At 41.9% G+C, this 21296-nt stretch overlaps 1 protein-coding gene and 1 long non-coding RNA gene across 5 annotated transcripts in view; one reads left to right on the top strand and one right to left on the bottom strand.

Moving 5' to 3' along the window:
- Positions 1-19971, top strand: part of LOC138948789 (1-deoxypentalenic acid 11-beta-hydroxylase-like) — a 21046-nt gene extending 1075 nt beyond the window's left edge. For 2 of the 4 annotated variants that reach the window (XM_070320404.1, XM_070320402.1), the window contains exons 2-10: positions 2503-2638; positions 3641-3758; positions 4339-4439; positions 5292-5433; positions 7686-7780; positions 9563-9668; positions 10956-11040; positions 17355-17562; positions 18704-19971. In XM_070320404.1, the coding sequence (XP_070176505.1) occupies positions 2507-2638; positions 3641-3758; positions 4339-4439; positions 5292-5433; positions 7686-7780; positions 9563-9668; positions 10956-11040; positions 17355-17562; positions 18704-18817 (1101 nt within the window). In that variant the 5' untranslated portion in view covers positions 2503-2506 and the 3' untranslated portion in view covers positions 18818-19971. Of the gene's footprint in view, positions 1-1126; positions 1223-1251; positions 1426-2502; positions 2639-3640; positions 3759-4338; positions 4440-5291; positions 5434-7685; positions 7781-9562; positions 9669-10955; positions 11041-17354; positions 17563-18703 lie in introns of those variants that run through there. The other 2 variants (XM_070320401.1, XM_070320403.1) reach the window with 2 other exon arrangements.
- LOC138948790 (uncharacterized) lies at positions 15420-17284 on the bottom strand. The gene is made up of 3 exons (XR_011450081.1): positions 16859-17284; positions 16140-16251; positions 15420-15746 (listed from the first exon to the last, which is right to left on the bottom strand). It is a non-coding gene; the product is annotated as an uncharacterized lncRNA (long non-coding RNA).
- Positions 19972-21296: the final 1325 nt, after the last annotated feature.

Genomic DNA, 21296 nt, shown 5'->3' with positions numbered 1-21296 from the left:
TTTTAAACAGAGTCAGACACGAATTTTACGCAGGCCTACAACGAAAAAAGAGCTATTCACAATTTTACACATGCACAGCAAAATGCGTATCTTATGCACACCGCACTGAAACAAGCTTTCTTGTGTATTTGTACATGTACAGGGTGACACAAAAAAAACAGAGCCCACCAAAAGTTTAATATTTTCTGAAATAATCAGCCGATTCTTTTATTTTTTCAGGTGAGCCAAGCTGAAATGATGTTCTAACAGCCCACCAAGTTTGAGCTTCAAGATGTCATGGACAACGGAGCATAAGACATTTATAGTCGAGGCCTATTTTCGGTCGAATTCTATCCAGACTGGTCAGCCGCAGATGTGGGATCGCTCTTACAGCTGCTGTTATTGCTGCCTTAAGATCAGGGATGGTCTGGGGGTTGTTGCCATATACCCTGTCCTTGAGGTACCCCCACAGATAAAAATCTGGGGGGTTCAAGTCCGGTGAATAGGGGGACCACTCTGGGTCACATCTGCGGCTGACCAGTCTGGATAGAATTCGACCGAAAATAGGCCTCGACTATAAATGTCTTATGCTCCGTTGTCCATGACATCTTGAAGCTCAAACTTGGTGGGCTGTTAGAACATCATTTCAGCTTGGCTCACCTGAAAAAATAAAAGAATCGGCTGATTATTTCAGAAAATATTAAACTTTTGGTGGGATAGATCTGTTTTTTTTGTGTCACCCTGTACAAGCATAATTATAACACCCGGAGGCATGCTTAAACAAGAAATTCCTCCCAGGTAGGAAAAACACCCCCGTTGGTCAAAGGGAAATAACCATTCTCACTGCCACCAACTGAGAAGGTTATTTCCCTTTGACCATTAATATGTCCCTCTATAAGTCCTTGTAGAATCTTAATCCACCAATAACTCCCTAACCGTGTGTTTGACTGGTCCCAATTTTTGTAAGGACCGTCTCAGGAATGTATAGAACCTGTTCACCAAGTTTGGTGACGATCGGTCCGTTCATTCTTGAGATCTATATGCGAACACAAACACACAAACACATCGAGCGAAACCTATACACACCCCTATACCGGGGGTGTAAAAACTACACAGTTGTGGTTGTTTCGTGTAGGCTACCTGTTAGGCTATTGAGGCCAGTCTGAATAGCTGACATCGACGCCATGTTGAAATTCTGTCTGCACAGCTGATCAGGACGTCTAAGGAAGGATATATTCACTCAGTGAGTTAAAAATAGATACACAAAATTCGATACGTGCAAGTGTGCAGCAGTCATGCTTGTTAAAATCGATCTAGTTTGCGCACGAGACCGTGTAACATCAAACAAGTCAGCGAAGGTATTGTGTTAAATTGCGACGCGCTTGATCCATTCTGTTGAAAACCCAAACCCGCAGTGCACTGTGCGGTTTATTTGTCATTTTTGAGGTAAGTTTCGTCGTGGTGTCTGGGCTGAAAAGAGACTCTCGCTCCTTTGTGTTTATCTCTGGTATCAGTTGACGCAGAGAGAGAGAGAGAGAGAGAGAGAGAGAGAGAGAGAGAGAGAGAGAGAGAGAGAGAGAGAGAGAGAGAGAGAGAGAGAGAGAGAGAGAGAGAGAGAGAGAGAGAGAGAGAGAGAAAGAGATTTCCCCGGGGAGTGTTGCAAGCTCCCATGGGGTCGCCTTCACGCGGCGGGAGTGTTTCCACAGAGCTACCCCACCCCTTTACTTCTCTTCTTTTGTCTTATTTCTGCCTTACCAGTCCTTTCACCTATATTTCCTTCCAAGAAAACTCTCCCTACTATTCCCTGCAGTTTTCCAATTCTTTTCTTGTTGTCTTATTTCTAACTGACTGGATCCATCACCTTTATTTCACTTACCAAAAGTCTTCTTTTCCACATCCTTATTTCTCTGCCCCCCGCATGTCGTAAGAGGCGACTAACGGATTCTGTTTCTCTTTTTACCCTTGTTGAGTGGTTCTTGTATAGAATATAGTCAATGTTTGTAAAGATTTTAGTCAAGCAGTATGTAAGAAATGTTTAGTCCTTTGTACTGGAAACTTGCATTCTCCCAGTAAGGTCATATATTGTACTACGTTGCAAGCCCCTGGAGCAATTTTTTGATTAGTGCTTTTGTGAACAAGAAACACTTAACAAGTGGCTCTATCCCATCTCCCCCCTTTCCCCTATCCCATCTCCCCCCTTTCCCTCGTCGCGATATAACCTTCGTGGTTGAAAACGACGTTAAACACCAAATAAAGAAGAGTGTTGCAACTGATAACTTGATGTGTGTGTGTGTTTGTGTGTGTGTGTGTCCGTCAGTCAGTCTGTCCGACTGTCTGTACGCGCGCATAGTGTCATTGTGTGTGTTTGTTTGTCAGTACGAGTGTGTGCGTTTGTTGTATCCCTGTAGCATAATGATGTCCCTGTTCCAATGACTGAACAGTGACCTTTTTATCCATTCTCTACATTGTACGGGAAAACTAACTACAGGCACACTACATTCTCATTTTGTGCTCCACTTTCAGCACAATGGCGGACAAACCAGTATCGGGATTGGTAGACAAGGCTGTTCCGGAACCGTTCAACACATTGCCCCCGCCAGTGAAGGAGAAAAAACCAGGCCAGCTGCCCTATTCCGAAATCAAGAAATTCTTTGAAGAAGTGAGTATGTTTCGCTAGAAATGAGAAATCAAACGAGGATGCATGACGGAGAGTTGTTTTATTCAACAGATAATCTCAGACTGAGGGGGTGGGGTGGGAGGAGAAGGGCGATAGAAGTGTGTGTGTGTGTGTGTGTGTGTGTGTGTGTGGGGGGGGGGGGGGGGGGGGAGGGATTGAATTGTTGCACTATGTCGAGAAATCCAAAGGAGTGGCAAACAACCGACTTAGTTGGACAACTACTACTACTTCTACTACTACCACTGATAACAATAGGTTATAATAGCGGGAAATACAGAGATCCGTGCTATCCGCGCTATGACTGAAACATTAGACATTGATGCATTTAATAGTTTTAACGAGTTGCCTTTTGTTTTATCATTCTGGTGTTTATCTAGATGTGCTGTGTATCTTATAAGAAGTTCTTAAAAGTTCGAAGTTATTTTAGCATATAGGTTTTTTATGGTCTTAACAGTTAAACATGTATTACGTTATCATTAAGATTCATGCTTTGTTAGCACTAAGCAGTTGTTTTAATCAGTCTGGTTTTCTCTTGTTTTCATCTTATGAACATTCTAAATGTTAGACTAACTTATTGTCTTGTACAGAATAACAACTGTGTGAATGGTGCTATACTGAATGAAAGAGTGTGACATGAAGTTCTTGTACATCATTGTAAAGAGTGTGAATGACGTTTTAGTTTAGATGTCAAGCGCTTAGAGCAAGCCTTTTTAACGAAAGTTTTTGATTTAGCGCTATATAAATGTTCTTATTATTATTATTAGACACACTATGTCAACATTGAAGGCATATGTTGATTGTAAATTTGCTTTTATCGTTGCTAACTTCAGCTGCCACGTGAACTGTTAGTTTTTCGATGAGGTCTTTTTTTTCTGCGCAAGATTTTTTTTCTTCTGTCTAAAAGCTCGCCATTGTATGGGATTAATTTTTTGACACGAACCTCGTACTTTTTTTAATAAAAAAAAAATTCTTGTATTTTTGCAGGGCTATATTGTGGTGCGTGATTTTTTCACGCGTGAAGAGCTGGAACCATGCAAGCGTGACATTGAGGTCATGGTAGAAGAGCTGGCTCAAAAACTCTACAATGCCGGCAAGGTCAAAAGTATGTCAAGGGCAAACAAGGTCTTACTACAACATTCAATTCACATAATGTATAAAGTACTTCATAGACCAAGGGAATGAATTATGAGACTTAATTATTCACCCAATACAGTTGTTCCTCCCTTAACGACCCCTCTATTTTACGGCTACCTCAATATTACGACCCATTTTTTTGTGCGTACTTACTTAACTCATTGTCTCCTAGGTACGGATATATCCGTACCCACTCATATGGCTCTATCTGACCAGGTACGGATATATCCGCTCAGTCTGTTAGCTTCAGTCGCTTCCTGCAGAGTCCATCTAACGTCTGCATTCCAGCATGTTGATACACAGTTACTACACAGTTACTACTATTCGGAGTGACCTGCTGCAGCACAGCTGGTCTCGGCTAAAAAAAAACCTTGGTCAACATAGGTGGGATAGAAAGTGTTAATACCTGCTTACATAGGCTATTTTTTGGTCCCTTGGGGGGGGTCGTTATAGACGGGTTCGACTGTAGCAGTCTGGTGGTGTTGGGGATCTGTGATGGGACTTGCTGATCGTGTGTAGAGCTTCCAGTGTTATGGTTTGTGTTGTAGGTCTGTACAAGGAGTACGGCCTGTTTCAACGCCTGACAAGACTGGAGGAAGACTTCCAAGGCGCCAATATTCTGCTCTTCAAGTACCAAAAAATGCCGCCTGTAAGTCCTTATGGGCAGAATATAGCTGCGCAGTTTCAGCGGCACAGACGACGCACTGCCTATTATTTATGCCGCGATAGGGATTATGACGAGTAATTGGCCTGTTTTCCTTTCATGCGCAGGACAGACGACGCACTGCAGATTATCCCAGCCCGCTACACGTTGCGTGAAAGGAAAACAGGCCAAGTTCTTGTCATAATCGCCAAAGCAGCATAAATAATAGGCAGTGCGTCGTCTGTGCCGCTGAAACTGCGCAGGTATATTTTGCAAATAAAGGCCTTAAATGAGCCCGAAATCGATTTCGCGAAGACTACGCGAAGTCATTTTACCGAAAAACTCAGTGCTGAAGCTCCGTGCGCCCAGCTTCGCGAAGTATACTTCGCGTATTCGACTTCGCCCAGAACATAGAAATAGTTTATCTTTCACACAATCGCGCAAAATCTTTAAATGGAATGTGTGTGTGTATATATATATATATGTGTGTGTGTGTGTGTGAGTGTGTGTGTGTGTGTGTGTGTGTGTGTGTGTGTGTGTGATTGTGGTTGTGTGCATGATTGTGTGTGTGTGTGTGTGTGTGTGTGTATGATTGTGGTTGTGTGCATGTGTGTGTGTGTGTGTATATGTGTGTGTGTGTGTGTGTGTATATATGTGTGTGTGTGTGTGTGTGTGTATGATTGTGGTTGTGTGCATGTGTGTGTGTGTGTGTGTGTGTGTGTGTGTGTTATTGTGGTTGTGTGTGTGTGTGTGTGTGTGTGTTCAAGGACAGATGGTAAGAAAAGGCCTAGCCTTAAATCTTTATCCTTGTTAAACAAAGTTCAGTTCAGTTCAGTTTAAATATCGTGTGACACACAGTCGTTCCGCGCCCTGTGGAGCAACGAGAGGATGCTGAACCTCCTGGAGCAGATCCTCGGGCCTGAGATCGCCGGACATCCCACCTGGAACCTCCGCACCAAGACACCCCGCAGTGAGGCCGTCAATATACCCTGGCACCAAGGTGAGTATAATTATCATGCTGCAATGCAAAGCAATTTCTTTTTGTTTGATTAACGCCCAGCCGACCACGAAGGGCCATATCAGGGCGGTGCTGCTTTGACATTTAACGTGCGCCACAATACAATACATTATCCCATGACCTGCCTCTTTGTCCCTGTTAGCAGCTGAGGAGGTGATTATTCTGAATAATCCATCACAACCATATGGATATCCCATCACAACCGAGTTTCGATCTCAACTGTCATTGGTCATTGTCTTTGATTTCAGAGTACAATTGAATAATTCATAGAGGTCATCTGCATATTCAGAGTTTACAGATGGACTACTTTTTTCAACATACGACTGAAATATTTTGTGGTGTCAAAGTCAATATCACGTATAGGTACAGGCCTACATGTGTCAATATTGAGAAAATAAAGAATACTTCATACGATACGCACATTCTGCATGGATTTAAGGAGCGGAGTCGAGATATTTCGCTGGTTGAAGCGACTGCATGGTCAAAGGCATGTTCAACGAGTATCGCGAGTGGGATCAAGGGACGATACTCCCTAATTTTTACACAGACAGCCATCTACACAGAACCGTGAGTGAGAGAGAGAGAGAGAGAGAGAGAGAGAGAGAGAGAGAGAGAGAGAGAGAGAGAGAGAGAGAGCAATCAACACAGAACCCAGTCACCTGGCAGTTCGAAAACTCAATCTGAAACTGACATCGATTGTCGAAGGCATGCCTGCGGTGCATAACTCTGGAAAAGTTATCGTAGCTGGGAACCCGTTGAGATCCATTCCAACGCCAAAAAAATTATCAGAAGACTCACCATGAAGTCAAATCAAACGTTAGGTTTTCTCATTTGGTTATTTGCTTTGGCTTTAAGTGTATTGCTTCGATTGATAGCTGAATCTGCTTGCAACCGTGCTGTTCAAGACTGTTCGAACTGTCGTCTGCTAGACGGGCTTGCGTGAATCCGAGTCGAGTCAACTGGGGGGTTCAGCGACAAATGAGGGAGTGGCATCAAAATGAAAAGAAGAAGACGAAAAGAAATTGGAGATACAGTTAAGATATATGGGGAAGAGAAGAGGATGTGAGGTGTTAGATGTATCCAACCTTAGGTGTTCAAACTCAAGACCGGGACAAAGTAGAAAGCGATGTACCGCGACCGACTCTCAGTGCCGACATACAACTTCCAAGCTTTATTGCTTAACGTCTACAACAGGCGAAGTATTGAAGCTTTGGCTCACCTAAACCCGACGACTGAATATGTAAGTGATCCACGTGTGAAAACCAAAAACAGAACAGCGCGATGACAGCCAACATTTCTATCCCCGACTGACAAACAGTAACACTGCATGCGAACTGACTTGGGTCAACGATCAAACCAGCACGGCCCGAACTGAATTTGTTGAGCTGCCACTATCGTGCGCAATTCTGGTAAAAATATAAACCCTGTATGCCGAATTGAGTATACATGAAAATCGACCCTCGGGAAAATATGCAAGATAATCAGAACTCGGAGTGTGTAACCTATATATACAATACAATACAGTACAAAACACTACACTACACTACCCTACACTACCCCACACTACACTACACTACACTGCACTACACTACACTGCAATGCAATGCAGTGTAATGAAATGAAATGAAACGCAATGCAATGCAATGCAATACAGTCAAACCTGCCATTGTGACGTCATCTGAAAAACGACCACCTGCCTACAACGACCACTCCAATGCGTCCCAAAGACGAGTTTTACTTCTATATTATTCACCTCAACACAGTGAACACCTGTCTCTAGCAACTACTTTCCCTTGGTTGGTTGTTATAGACAGGTTGGACAGTATAGTACAATAAGATATTGTGGATACAATACATTACAATACAATACAATACAAAGCAATTCAATGCATTGTAATACCATACCATACCATACCATACCATACCACACCCTACCATACAATACAATACAATACAATACAATACAATACAATACAATGCAGTGCAATGCAATGCCACGCCACGCCACACCACACCACACCAAATCATACCACACCACACCACACACCACAACACAACCACAACCGCAAACACAAACACAACACTTTAAGGGGGGGGGGTGTGTGTAAAAGTGAAGTACGCACTTTGATTTGAATCACAAAAATATAGGGCCTACACAGAGTATTGACAGAGCTACATACAAGTTAACATAATTTTATAATTATACGCTTTCATATTCGTCCTTGACCTTGCAGACAGTGCCTACATGAGCAACGAGTCGTACGATCACATGATCGCGACGGCCTGGATCCCTTTCCTGGACGCTGTGCCGGAGAACGGGTGTATGCAGGTTGGCCATATTTTGCTGTGCTTTTTCCCCGGCTTTTCTGTGTTCATTGTGATAAAGCTTTCATCTGTAAATCCCCCTCTATTTTCTGTATTTAAGCCTGTAATTCCGTCTCTTTCTCTCTGCAAATTTGACACATGTATATATATATATACGACTAGTGTCTGTCTGTGTGTCTGTGTGTCTGTTCGCGATGCACGGCCAAAGTTCTCGGTCGATCTTTTTCAAATTTGGAGACCGTATTCAGCTACACCCCGGACACAACCTCATCGATGAGATATTTCAACACGTGCTCTCAGCGCGCAGCGCTGAACCGATTTTGGTTTTTCTGTAGATCCACTATATCCATTCCCAGTAACTCTTCCTTATCTTCTCCAGTGTTTTGTTTTGCGCGTTTATCTCCCTTCCTTCGTGTGGCGTCAATCCATATTCCCGTTACTACGTTACTATTTTTAGAAGGTCACTGCACGTTACTATTTTTAGATCTTCCTTCCTTCGTGCGCCGGCTAAGCCGGCGTACACCCGGCAAAGCCGGGTCCCAGGCGCAGCCTGGTATTCGCCTCTACTTCTTCCCGGCGAAGCCGGTACCCGGCGAAGCGGGTAATCATCTAGTACATACATACAGACGGACAGACAGACAGACAGACAGACAGACAGACATACAGACAGAAGGACAGGCAGACAGAAAGACAGCGCACAAACACACACATACACACACACACACACGCGCGCACGCGCGCGCACGCACCCACGCACGCATGCACGCTCCCCGGCCCTTCCCCATGTTCCCTTCCCTCTCTCATCTATTTATTTATTTATTTATTTATATATGAAGTCTTATATCGCGCGCGTATCTCCAGACTCGGACTCAAGGCGCAGGGATCTATTTATGCCGTGTGAGATGGAATTTTTTACACAATACATCACGCATTCACATCGACCAGCAGATCGCAGCCATTTCGGCGCATATCCTACTTTTCACGGCCTATTATTCCAAGTCACACGGGTATTTTGGTGGACATTTTTTTTATCTATGCCTATACAATTTTGCCAGGAAAGACCCTTTTGTCAATCGTGGGATCTTTAACGTGCACACCTCAATGTAGTGTACACGAAGGGACCTCGGTTTTTCGTCTCATCCGAAAGACTAGCACTTGAACCCACCACCTAGGTTAGGAAAGGGGGGAGAAAATTGCTAACGCCCTGACCCAGGGTCGAACTCGCAACCTCTCGCTTCCGAGCGCAAGTGCGTTACCACTCGGCCACCCAATCTCTGGAAAGAAGCTTGGAAACGTAAACCCCATGCAAAAGTTCGTCAATTATGAAACCGTAAAACAATTTACACAGGATTTCTTTTTGTGTGGATTTGTCTATCATCCAAATGCTCACTGATGCATTTTTAAAGACATGCGTAATGCCAATGCCGTCACATGTTAACGCCATGTATATCAAAAGGCGGACAAACATGTGTGCCCTGTCAGGGACCGTCATGACGCAATATGATACCCGTTAAGATGCCTTGTACCTGTTTTATGTCATCATGTATGTCAAAAATCTCTTGCTTGCCACACATGGGGAAAAGTACGTCGTGACGTCACATATGTCAGTGACGTCACATACGTCAAAGAGGACGTGTAAGGCACGCGTACATGCGTACTAGCAGAGGTTTTGATTTTCTTTTGTGGAAAGGCCTGATTAGCCTTAACCTTCAAACAAAAATGTAGGCGACACCACGTGCATTATGATGACCCTGTGTATGACGTCATGTCCTTTGTGACGTCACAGATGGCCAAGAACGGTCACAAGAGCGGCAAGGTGGCGGTACACTCGTGCTGTCAGGGACCCACGTGGTACATCATGCTGGACGAGGAGGAGATGGAGAAAACGCTTGGTCAGCAAGTTTGACTTGTTTTTCACTGACTAACTAATCAAATCAAATCAAATCAAATCAAATTAACGTTATTATCTCACATGGAGAAATTGCAGTGGTGGTGCATGTAATATTAAGACAAACGATACACTACAACATTAGCATTATATTTAAAGGCATATGTACGCGCTCCCGTGTTTACAAAGTGTAGTTTGCCCATAATCGATGTCAAACGCACCATAAGACCATGTAATGACGATATGTCGCCATGCGCGGACCATATACATGCATTACAGCTTGTTTTAGAGTCTCAAAAACTTTGGATGTAAACAAAGACGCGGAGTTATTTCCCTTGCGTCAACGCTACCTCTGTTGGCAAATCTATAAATAGGACGATCCAGATCAAAATGAAAATTAACATATCTCAACATTGAAGGGGTCCTAGACCACAATATTTTGCAGGGAACTTAATTTAGCATGTCTCCAGCTGTTGGTAAAGCAATTAGCGTGTATAGTCATCGAGTACATATGGCTTTAAATGCATGCACTAAGTAATAACATTGTTCTCAACTAAACACCTCTCTGGGTCCAAAATTCCCGTTGTTAACATGTAAGACACATAGTAAAAGAGTCGACCAAATGACTGACTGACCGACTGAGTGAATGACCATATATAGTCGCCGTCGAGCTCAGTTGGTGAGTAAGTTGACGAAATGCTTGGTTTGACTGAGCGGGTGATGACCAAAATTAGTGTCGAACTCACTTGGCGAGTAAGTTTGACTTACTCACTGACTGGCTGACTGAGGGAATGAGGAATGAATGACCGTCATACTCATTTGATGAGAACATTTCACTTAAACACTGAGTGACAAAAATGACTGACTGATTGAGACAAAGACAGAGAGTAACGCATACAAATCATAAACGCTCCCGGGCATGTTCTTTGTTGACGTTTCTCCTACTCTGGAGTTACGAGTATTAATGATTAACTCATTGTCTCCCAGGTACGGATATATATCCGTACCCACTCGTACCCACTCTATCTGACCAGGTACGGATATTTCCGCTCAGACTGTTAGCTTCAGTCGCTTCCTGTAACGTCCATCTAACGCCTGCATTCCAGCGTATTGATACACAGTTACTACACAGTTGCTAAAATTCTGAGTGACATGCTGCAGCACAGCTGGTCTCGGCTAAAATAAAATTGGTCGAGAGAGGTGGGGTAGAAAGTGTTAAATACCATGCAACCCCTAAAGACAAAGAAACAAGCGAGACAAGGTAAACAGCGTTACAATCCATTGTGTGCAGGTGTAAACTTGGAGGACGATGTCAAGGTGGAGCCGGTTGAGTTCGGAGGATTCATTTTATTCCACAATCTGACTCCCCACCGCAGGTAATAACGGACAGACATACTGACAAATTGACAGACAGACAGACGCGCACACGCGCGCCCGCTCGAACGCACGCCCGCCCGAACGCACGCATAATTTTATCTGATCTGATCTGATCTTATCCTCTCTTTCTGTCTGTCTGTCTGTCTGTCTGTCTGTCTGTCTGTCTGTCTCTCTCTCTCTCTCTCTCTCTCTCTCTCTGCATGTCTGTCTGTCTGTGTGTGTCTTTCTCTCTCTCTCTCTCTTTCTCTCTCTCTCTCTGTCTCTCTCTCTCTCTCTCTCTGCATGTCTGTCTGTCTGTGTCTGTCTGTCTGTCCGTCTGTTTGTCTGTCTGTCTGTGTCTGTCTGTCTGTCTCTGTCTGGCTGGTTCTCTCTGTGTCTCTCTGTGTCACTCTCTGACTCTCTCTGTCTGCCTGTCTGTCTGTCTTTTTTCTCTCTCTCTTTCTCTCTCTCTCTCTCTCTCTCTCTCTCTCTCTCTCTCTCTCTCTCTTGTATTTTCTACTACTTTTCTCATTTATTATTACTGTATGTTTGATGTTTCTATGATTCTAGTCGGGCGCACGCGTGAATATGTGTTTGTGTGAATGTAAAGGGCACATTGTAAGATTAAGCCTATGGCCTAAAATGTCTACCCTTTATGTGAATAAAATGTTCTAAGTCTAAGTCTAAGTCTAAGTCTCTCTGTCTATCTGTCTCTGTGTCTCTCTCTCTCTCTGCCTGTCTGTCTGTGTCTGTCTGTCTGTCTGGCTGGCTGGCTGGCAGGCTCTCGCTCTGTCTCTCGCTCTCTCTGTCTCTGTCTCTGTCTCTGTCTCTCTCTCTCTCTCTCTCTCTCTCTCTCTCTCTCTCTCTCTCTCTCTCTCTCTCTCTCTCTCTCTCTCTCTCTCTCCTTCCCTGTCTCTTAGAGAAAGAACAAAGAAGTCGCGTAAGGCGAAATTACTACATTTAGTCAAGCTGTGGAACTCACAAAATGAAACTGAACGCTAGTGCAAAAGGCAGTGAAAGTGACGAGCCTGTTTAGCGCGGTAGCGGTTGCGCTGTGCTGCATAGCACGCTTTACTGTACCTCTCTTCGTTTTAACTTTCTGAGCGTGTTTTTAATCCAAACATATCATATCTATATGTTTTTGGAATCAGGAACCGACAAGGAATAAGATGAAATTGTTTTTAAAACGATTCCGGAAATGTAATTTTAATCATAATTTTTAAATTTTTAATTTTCAGAGCTTGTTTTTAATCCAAATATAACATATTTATATGTTTTTGGAATCAGAACATGATGAAGAATAAAATAAAAGTAATTTTGGATCCTTTTATAAAAAAAAAGTTGAATTACAATTTTCAGATATTTTTAATGACCAAAGTCATTAATCAGTTTTTAAGCCTTTTTTTTTTTGCATCGTCGAACGCTGAGGAAGAAGAAGGAGAAGAAATTTAATCAATTTTTAAGCCTCCATGCTGAAATGCAATACCGAAGTCCGGCCTTCGTCGAAGATTGCTTGGCCAACATTTCAATCAATTTGATTGAAAAATGAAGGTGTGATAGTGCCGCCTCAACTTTTACAAAAAGCCGGATATGACGTCATAAAAGACATTGATCGAAACAATGAAAAATACTTCTGGGGATATTATACCCAGGAACGTTCATGTCAAATTTCATAAAGATCGGTCTAGTAGTTTACTCTGAATCGCTCTACACACACACACGCACAGACACACAGACACACAGACACACAGACACACACCCACACACATACACACACACACACACACACACACACACACACACACACACACACACACACACACACCACGACACGACCCTCGTCTCGATTCCCCCTCTATGTTAAAACATTTAGTCAAAACTTGACTATAGTGGGGCTCCTATGTTGCAAAATCATTCAAATCATGCAACAAACATCAAATTAAGCAAATATGAAGAGTTTTATGTGCTTAACAAAACCTGATACAGAGCCATCGCGAAAAATAAAAAAAATGGGTAGTTTTTAAAAAAAAATTCAAAATGGCCGCCAGTGTAAACGGTTGGGTATGTTAGGCATATTTCACTTCATGTGATTAACAGCAAATTTGGCGTAAATGGACATTTGCTTTTGCTTAACAAAACCTGATACAGAGCCACCGTGAAAAAATTAAGAAATCAGTAGTTTTTTTACAATTTTCAAAATGGCCGCCAATAAAAGGGTATTTAGGCATTTTTGATGCTACAAGACATTCTCTTGCAATAGAAACTAACACAAACACATTTTTAAACAAACAATACAAGTATTGTTGGTGCAGAGAATGATTGGACGGTGTGGGTGGCAGGGTTGAAGAATTTGTGGATTACCTAAACTGTGCAAAAATAAATATATTGCACCAATTTTCATACCAAAACGAAAACATTCATTCCTGTGCTGTTATATTCAATGTATGCTATTGAGGGCACTCAACTTGGCTAACTGGAACACTTTCAAGATAAAAGGTGGCCTTTACATGGGTTATTTGACCGCCGCCCAAATAAGGGTACCCCCAAAATAAAACTGATAAAAATGTAATGTATCAACTCAAAAGTCGACTAAAATTCATAATCGCTGTATTTCGAAAACGTTGTTTGTTCTCATGTGTTTACACAACTAGCACATTCCGGCAAGTGTCTATACTCAAAAGAAACTTTGGCAGTACTTGAAACAACCATCTGTCATATATACATGCGAAGTCAAAAATATGTGGGATGTAAGTCAACAAACCTGTGGCAGTTTTTGAGTCACTTGAGAAAAAGTGACTCTATGTAATCGGTCAGTGTTAGTCTGTCCGGCCGGCCGTCCGGCCGGCCGGCCGTCCGGCCGGCCGTCCGTAGACACCACCTTAACGTTGGACTTTTCTCGGAAACTATCAAAGCGATCGGGCTCATATTTTGTTTAGTCGTGACCTCCAATGACCTCTACACTTTAACGATGGTTTCGTTGACCTTTGACCTTTTTCAAGGTCACAGGTCAGCGTCAAAGGAAAAATTAGACATTTTATATCTTTTCTCGGAAACTATCAAAGCGATCGGGCTCATATTTTGTTTAGTCGTGACCTCCAATGACCTCTACACTTTAACGATGGTTTCGTTGACCTTTGACCTTTTTCAAGGTCACAGGTCAGCGTCAAAGGAAAAATTAGACATTTTATATCTTTGACAAAGTTCATCGGATGTGATTGAAACTTTGTAGGATTATTCTTTACATCAAAGTATTTACATCTGTAGCCTTTTACGAACGTTATCAGAAAAACAAGGGAGATAACTAGCCTTTTCTGTTCGGCAACACACAACTTAACGTTGGGCTTTTCTCGGAAACTATAAAAGTGACCGGGCTCAAATTTTATGTGAACGTGACTCATTGTGTTGTGAATAGCAATTTCTTCCTGTCCATCTGATGCCTCATATAATATTCAGAACTGCGAAAGTGACTCGATCGAGCGTTTGCTCTTCTTGTTAAAATATTATTTCGTGAAGATTTGAAAGTGTACTCAAACGGTTGAACTACGCCTCGTGCGTAGACACACATTCCTGAAAGTTTCAACGCAACCCACTTGGTCATTGCTAAAATACATGGATTTTAGTTGACTTGGGTATCCCTCAAATTTGACACATAAACATCTCATCCGTGAGATCGACACATACATCAGTAGGTACAATGGCACAACACTAGAAATATGCAAGATGGCGAAATAAAACAACCTGTTCTGGATGGATAATCAAGTTGACTTTCTCTTCGTATACAACAGTGACCCAGTTGTGCCTCAGGAATTGTCGTCGGCTTTTTAAAAGGTACCCGAAGTTTTTGTCACATCTCTTTGTCACGTCAAGGGTATCCTTATTTTGACGGCGTAAATGATGATGTTAAAAAAAAATGTGCCAGATAGCGAAGATGCGAGCCTTTAATGGCATAGACAGTTTGAATAAAATGACACAGGAATAAAAGTTTGAGTTGGGGTATGAAAATGGGTGCAATAATATTTTTGCACAGTTTAGATGCTGACAGTTTTCACAGGCATGCAAGCACATTTGCAGAGAGCTGTGCTCTGCAGTCCTTCTTAGCAGCATTTGCAGCGTTTTGTTGTACAGCTCTTCTTGCAGGCACACCTCATGAGTTCTCGGCACACGCTGGATACCTCTTGAAAGCTCGTCCAGAATGACTCCCACTTTCCAGCCTTGAACTGCCAGCCCACAGAGTTTGGAAGTCTAATAGGTAGATGGCTCTTCTCAATCTCATGTCCTGCAGCAGCACCTCACTTGTAAGGAGATTATGGTCAATTTGGCAGCTCTTTTTACTGAAGAGGTACCGTCTAGCACTGTTTACACCCATGCCCAATACGTTGCTGGTTTTGTCCTACAAATGTACACCAAAAAGCTCTTGTGCTGCCCTGTCAGTGGTACTCAGCTTACAAAGAGGAGCAGACAACCTGAAGAAAGTTTGAGTGACGTCTTCAAATGCTTGCCATACTTCCCAAGCCTTCTGATTCCCCAATACCATTGAAGAACGACATAGTGTCACAGCCTGTAAGGCTATGCAAAATGGGCAGACAGGGTGACTTCTCTTGGCCAATGGCTTTGGCAATGTGGCGATACACTTCACGAGCAGAAAAAAACGCAACACAGCTGGAATGAGAAGCAGACTGTCTGGCCTCCTCTACATCCATGGTGCAGGAAATCAGCCTGGGGTACCCTTCACACAAAAGATGAAAAGTGACATTTTTATTTGAATGTATTTGAATAATGTTTACTATCTCAGAGAGTCGGTCAAAGCCGGGTTAGCAAGTCTTCACACAACAGACCAAAATGAAAGAAAATTGTATTTCATGAATTCGTATAATTCTTACTGTTTCAGGTTAAAAAACAAACACAGTTTCCAGTGACCCAACTGATTCTGGAATCTTTCTGACCGCTACATTTATTCGCTTCAAACAGTCGCTAACAGAATGTTGACCATAGTGACTAAGTGAGGGTTCGTACGTTAAACCCATCAAATTCACAGAGGTCGCTTACAAATGATGTGCAAACATGTTCCAATTAATACAAATAAAAATATCTTGCTGTTAAGATGTATTAGGTAACAAACCTTGATACAGTAGTACTACTACTAGTGAAATCGGCTCCCTTCTGTGGCACCGGAATAAATGCAGAACGCTTGTTCCCAGGAACCGGCATGTGGTGTAACTCTTGTATATATCCTGTAAAAATAAAATTCACACCAATGCACGGTCAACTTAAAATAAGCAAAAGGATGAGAAACAAGCAACAAACCAAAATTGTAAAACTCAAAGAGCGGTACCTCTTCATTTTTCAAAACCACTTATCTCATTTGATTAGCATACACTGTATGCTTTTGTCTGTTACCTACCGTCTTTGAAAGTTTGATCACAACACTGTAAAGACATGGGGAGTGGAGTGTTTTTATCTCCAGCTGGTCATCCTACTATCTGGCCTACCCTCACTCAGTTTTTGACTCTACCCCTCCCCACCTTATGGAAGTCCTTAACGTAGGCAGGACTAATCATTTATCATACCATGAACAATCTCTTTCTCCTCGCCTTTTATTCAAAGTTCGTTTAATCTGTTTAAAATCACCAGCGTGGCGATCATGATTTCCTTACTTGTAATCAACAGATAGATCTAGATCTATCAGCATCACTGACAATCCAGCTGATGAGCTATTGCAAGATTAAACAAAGTCTCTGCATTTCAGCGCTTCACCCGATGAATAACAGACCCCAGGGGAGAATTAAACAGTAAAATGATGTGACATTGGTGAATGGATGCGTATTCTTGAAAACTTACCTTCAGAAACGTTGTTTTCGCTCAAATCAAAACACGCAATGTTGCGGAGGCCGCCATCTTGAATTTTCATGCTGCGGATATATAAAATTCTAAAAACGATCAAATTAAATACCAGAACACAAAAATACCCATAAGAGTATTTATGTCATGCATGTGTTATCAGCAGACAACTTCTGGTGCATGGTAAACCATTGAATTTTACATTTGCTGAGTTGGGAATATTTACTGCTGAGCGCTTTTGGTACGAATTTCGTCTGCTGTAAATGCAGCCTTTTATTCCCTATCAAAGACACAAAAAAACGATTTCTGAAGTGGCTCTGTATCTGAAATCCCTTAAATAATTATAAGGAACAATATCACAAAGTATGATGTTTGTTGCAAGATGTGAATGATTTATGAGTGCGTCTGCAACATACGAGCCCCACTACTAAATGTAAAAAGGAAAACGATATGCTAGTAAGCCACTTTCAAAACAAGCTTCTTCCAAATTCTGCAGTCTTCCCAACGTTTCCAACGACGTCCGTTGGAGCGTGGATCTTCGTTGGCAGTCGCCCAGCAGCAACTTTGGTTTCTATGGCATCCAGGAGGGCATCCTGATGCGGTCACCACGGCAACAAAACCTGAAGCCCAACTGGGAGGAGTTCTTCAAGGTTGACCGCAAAGCGGTGTGGCAGAAACGTCACTTGCACGTGGAAGGGGATGAGGTTGGTACCGAATAGTCCATGTTCGGAAATAACTCTCTCAGGATTTCCAAGCGTTGTGGAAGACTTACGCCCCACTATAGTGATCGAGTCAAACAATGACGCGTGCTCGACCAGTTCAAACCAGCAATCGCAGCGAATAACTGACTCCGATGTACATTTGATGGAAATCCTGACAGAGTTGTTTTCCGAAAAGCGTCTCTTATGAGAAGAAAAAAACCCAAGTATACGCAGATGCGTTTGAGTTCATATATTTGTTACGAGACTATTTATTGTAAAACCGGTTATATTAGCTTTATTTTCCCGTCGATTTTAACGCTGGAACCTTGCTTTTGTGAATTGTTGATTTTTGGGGTTGTCTGTGATGTCTGTTCCACTGTATAGACACTACCTCGTGTAAAATTAATCTGTGTGCTGAGTATGGTCGGTTAATGAATGCCCTTTTCAGTCGTATAACTGGTTTTACAGTAAACGGCCACATCACAAAGACCTCCAACTAAAACGTATCTGCCTAGGTGGGTTTTTGTTTATGACTGGTAGTACAAGAATACATAATTCTCTCTGTTGTCTCGTCTCTTGAGCGCTTAGGTCCGCACGTTTACTCTGAATCCATTTCTGCTATATGTTGTGTTGAGATTTATCTAAATTATAATGAAATATGAAATTTGTTATGATTCAGAGATAAGAATGGTTAAGTTTATGGGACCTTCATTCATAGACAAAACAAAACATTCACAAGAACGGATTTTTTAAAACTTTTTTCCTAGTTATTCACTCATTCTTGTATTTATTGATTACGTTATTATTGATTGATTGTTTGATTGATTGATTGATTTAATAAGCTACTTATATTGATAGTTACTTAGCTGGTTAATTAGTTAGCTAGTTGATCAGTCGGATAGTACGTTAGTTACTTTGTTAATTGCTTTATTGATTAGATCATTTGATTAAATTACATATTTGATTGATTGATCGATCGATTGATTGGTTGGTTGATTGATTGATTGATTGATTGATTGATTGATTGATTGATTGGTGGGTTGATTGATTGGTTGATTGATTGATTGATTGATTGATTGATTACTTGCTTGCTTGTTTGACTATTTGATTGATTGATTGACTACATGATGTTTCTTGTGTACAGGAGGTTGATCCTGACTTCGACACGAGGATCACCGGTCCCTGGATCGGCAAATGGGAGATCGTCAACCACAACGTGCACACCCGCGCCTTCAAGGCCATGCAGGCTGCCGCGTGAACAGCCACCTGACGTCATTCAGCTATGACGTCACCACCGCGTGTTCAGTCATCATGGATTGACGTTATTGCTGTGTCATGTTGTCATCGATGAAAAGTGTTCGGAGTATTCAGTGTTATATGCGGACAGCTAGTCGACAGCTGATTTTTTGTTTTTAATCTACATGTACTGCCTTTAGTGATGCTCTCTGCTATGTCAAAATGTCCATGGCAGCGGAAAAAAATACACACTCAGATGGCGCACACTCGTTGCCATGACATTCAGGTGTTTACTCTGATCGCTACGAAACCGCACAAAGAAAACCCGTTGGATCCGGTGCAGAGATTGCCAGCTGATATTTTTTTTCTTCAAACCGATTTAACCTGGTACACCGGCTACAGCTATCCTGACTCTCAAAAAAGGGCACATTTTCATGATTTTGTTGTCCATCACCTTGACCAAAATTTACTTGTCATTAACAGTCACCCGCAAGGTACGGACACGTCTGGCAGGTCCCATATCGGGCGACCTTTTGTTGAAGAAATCACTATAAAGTGGAACTCCCTCCCCCCCTTTTTTTTAGATTAAAAAAAATAAATTATTTGTAGAAAACCAGGTCCTTTTAAGGAGGGAGTCTTAAAAAGTGAGTAAATTCAGATAGGTATGGACAGGAAATCTGCGGAAACATGGTCTGACAAGGGGGAGAAGTCTTAAAAGCAGAAGTCTTAACCTTCGCCCGACCGGGTTATCGACTACACACCGAAGACATCGTGGGGCCGTGCGGACACATGCTTCTCAAAGGAGGAAAAATATGCATACCCTTCCGTAGACCCATGCTTTCCAAAGAAGGAAAAATATGCATACCCTTCCGTAGACCCATGCTTCTCAAAGAAGAAACATGATATGCATACCCTTCCATAGACCCATGCTTTTCAAAGAAGCAAAAACGTGCATCCCCTTCCGTGGACGCCGTGGTTAAATTTTCGCGAGAAGAAATTAATTTAAATTAATAATTTAATTATTACCGTGCGGACTAAATCTTCTCAAAGAAGAAAAAAACGAGCATACCCTTCTGTAGGCGTCGTGGGGCCGTGTGGACCCACATTGTTATGAATTAATTTCGCTCCACGCGACTTGCTTATTAACTCCAAAATTAAACAGATCGTAGAAAATGATGTTTAGAGGCAATACCTGAAGGTTTGTGACTTCTCTCCCTAGTTTTTATGTAAGTTCCTTCTTTGAGAAACATGGGTCCGCACGGCCCCACGATGTCTTCCGTGTGTAGTCGAAATTTGACCTTTGTTTTCTTAATTACTTCTCGCTGAAATTTAATGATCTTTTAGGACATAAGAGCTTTTTAGGTGCCAGAGGCATTCTTAAAATCTCATTAAAAAAGTCCAACGAGTTTAAGAGATATTTGCAATTAAACACCCTTCTGGGTCCACACGGACCCACGACTACCGGCGAAGGTTAAACGGGGTGTTTCACTGTACTGACACAGTTGGCATAACACATTCACACAAAAAAGCCTTACTGTATTTTTAATGTATGCTGTCTTGGACCATTTAGACAATAAACACTATCGCTACACAAAGGCGGTCAAGTTGATGTTTTGTGTGGCATTTTGTCTCTCTCACATTATTTGGATATCTTTTCCGCTATTATCTTTGCTGCCAAAATTCTATTCTTTGCATATTTTTTTAAATTTTGTACAATAAACCGTAATTATAACAAAATGTGTGTGTGTGTGTGTGTGTGTGTGTGTGTGTGTGTGTGTGTGTGTGTGTGTGTGTGTGTGTGTGTGTCCGCGACTAAAGCGCGCGCGATCCGAGTTTGATCTCCGACCGCTTGAGCACACGCACGTGTGTAGTGCTCGGTACCTTATGCGTTCAAACATTCGACACGCTTTTATATAAATGTGCTTTTCGTATTCAAACGTGTTTCAAATGACTTCCGACCAGCCATCTCTCTCTTGCTCTTATTTCCCCCCTGAAATGTCGCTGTTAAAAAAAACAAGTCGCATAAGGCAAAATTACTACATTTAGTCAAGCTGTGGAACTCACAGAATGAAACTGAACGCACTGCAGTTTTTCACAATGACCGTCCGCCGCTCGTACAAAAGGCAGTGAAATTGACGAGCCTGTTTAGCACGGTAGCGGTTGCGCTGTGCTGCATAGCACGCTTTTCTGTACCTCTCTTCGCTTTAACTTTCTGAGCGTGTTTTTAATCCAAACATATCATATCTATATGTTTTTGGAATCAGGAACCGACAAGGAATAAGATGACATTGTTTTTAAATCGATTTCGGAAATGTTATTTTAATAATAATTTTTATATTTTTAATTTTCAGAGCTTGTTTTTAATCTGAATATAACATATTTATATGTTTTTGGAATCAGAAAATGATGAAGAATAAGATGAACGTAATTTTGGATCTTTTTATAAACAAATAATGTTAATTACAATTTTCGGATTTTTAATGACCAAAGTCATTATTAAT

Source organism: Littorina saxatilis, linkage group LG15, assembly GCF_037325665.1.
Source record: "Littorina saxatilis isolate snail1 linkage group LG15, US_GU_Lsax_2.0, whole genome shotgun sequence".
Lineage (NCBI taxonomy): Eukaryota > Metazoa > Mollusca > Gastropoda > Littorinimorpha > Littorinidae > Littorina > Littorina saxatilis.
This window is presented reverse-complemented; position numbering and strand designations above follow the sequence as displayed.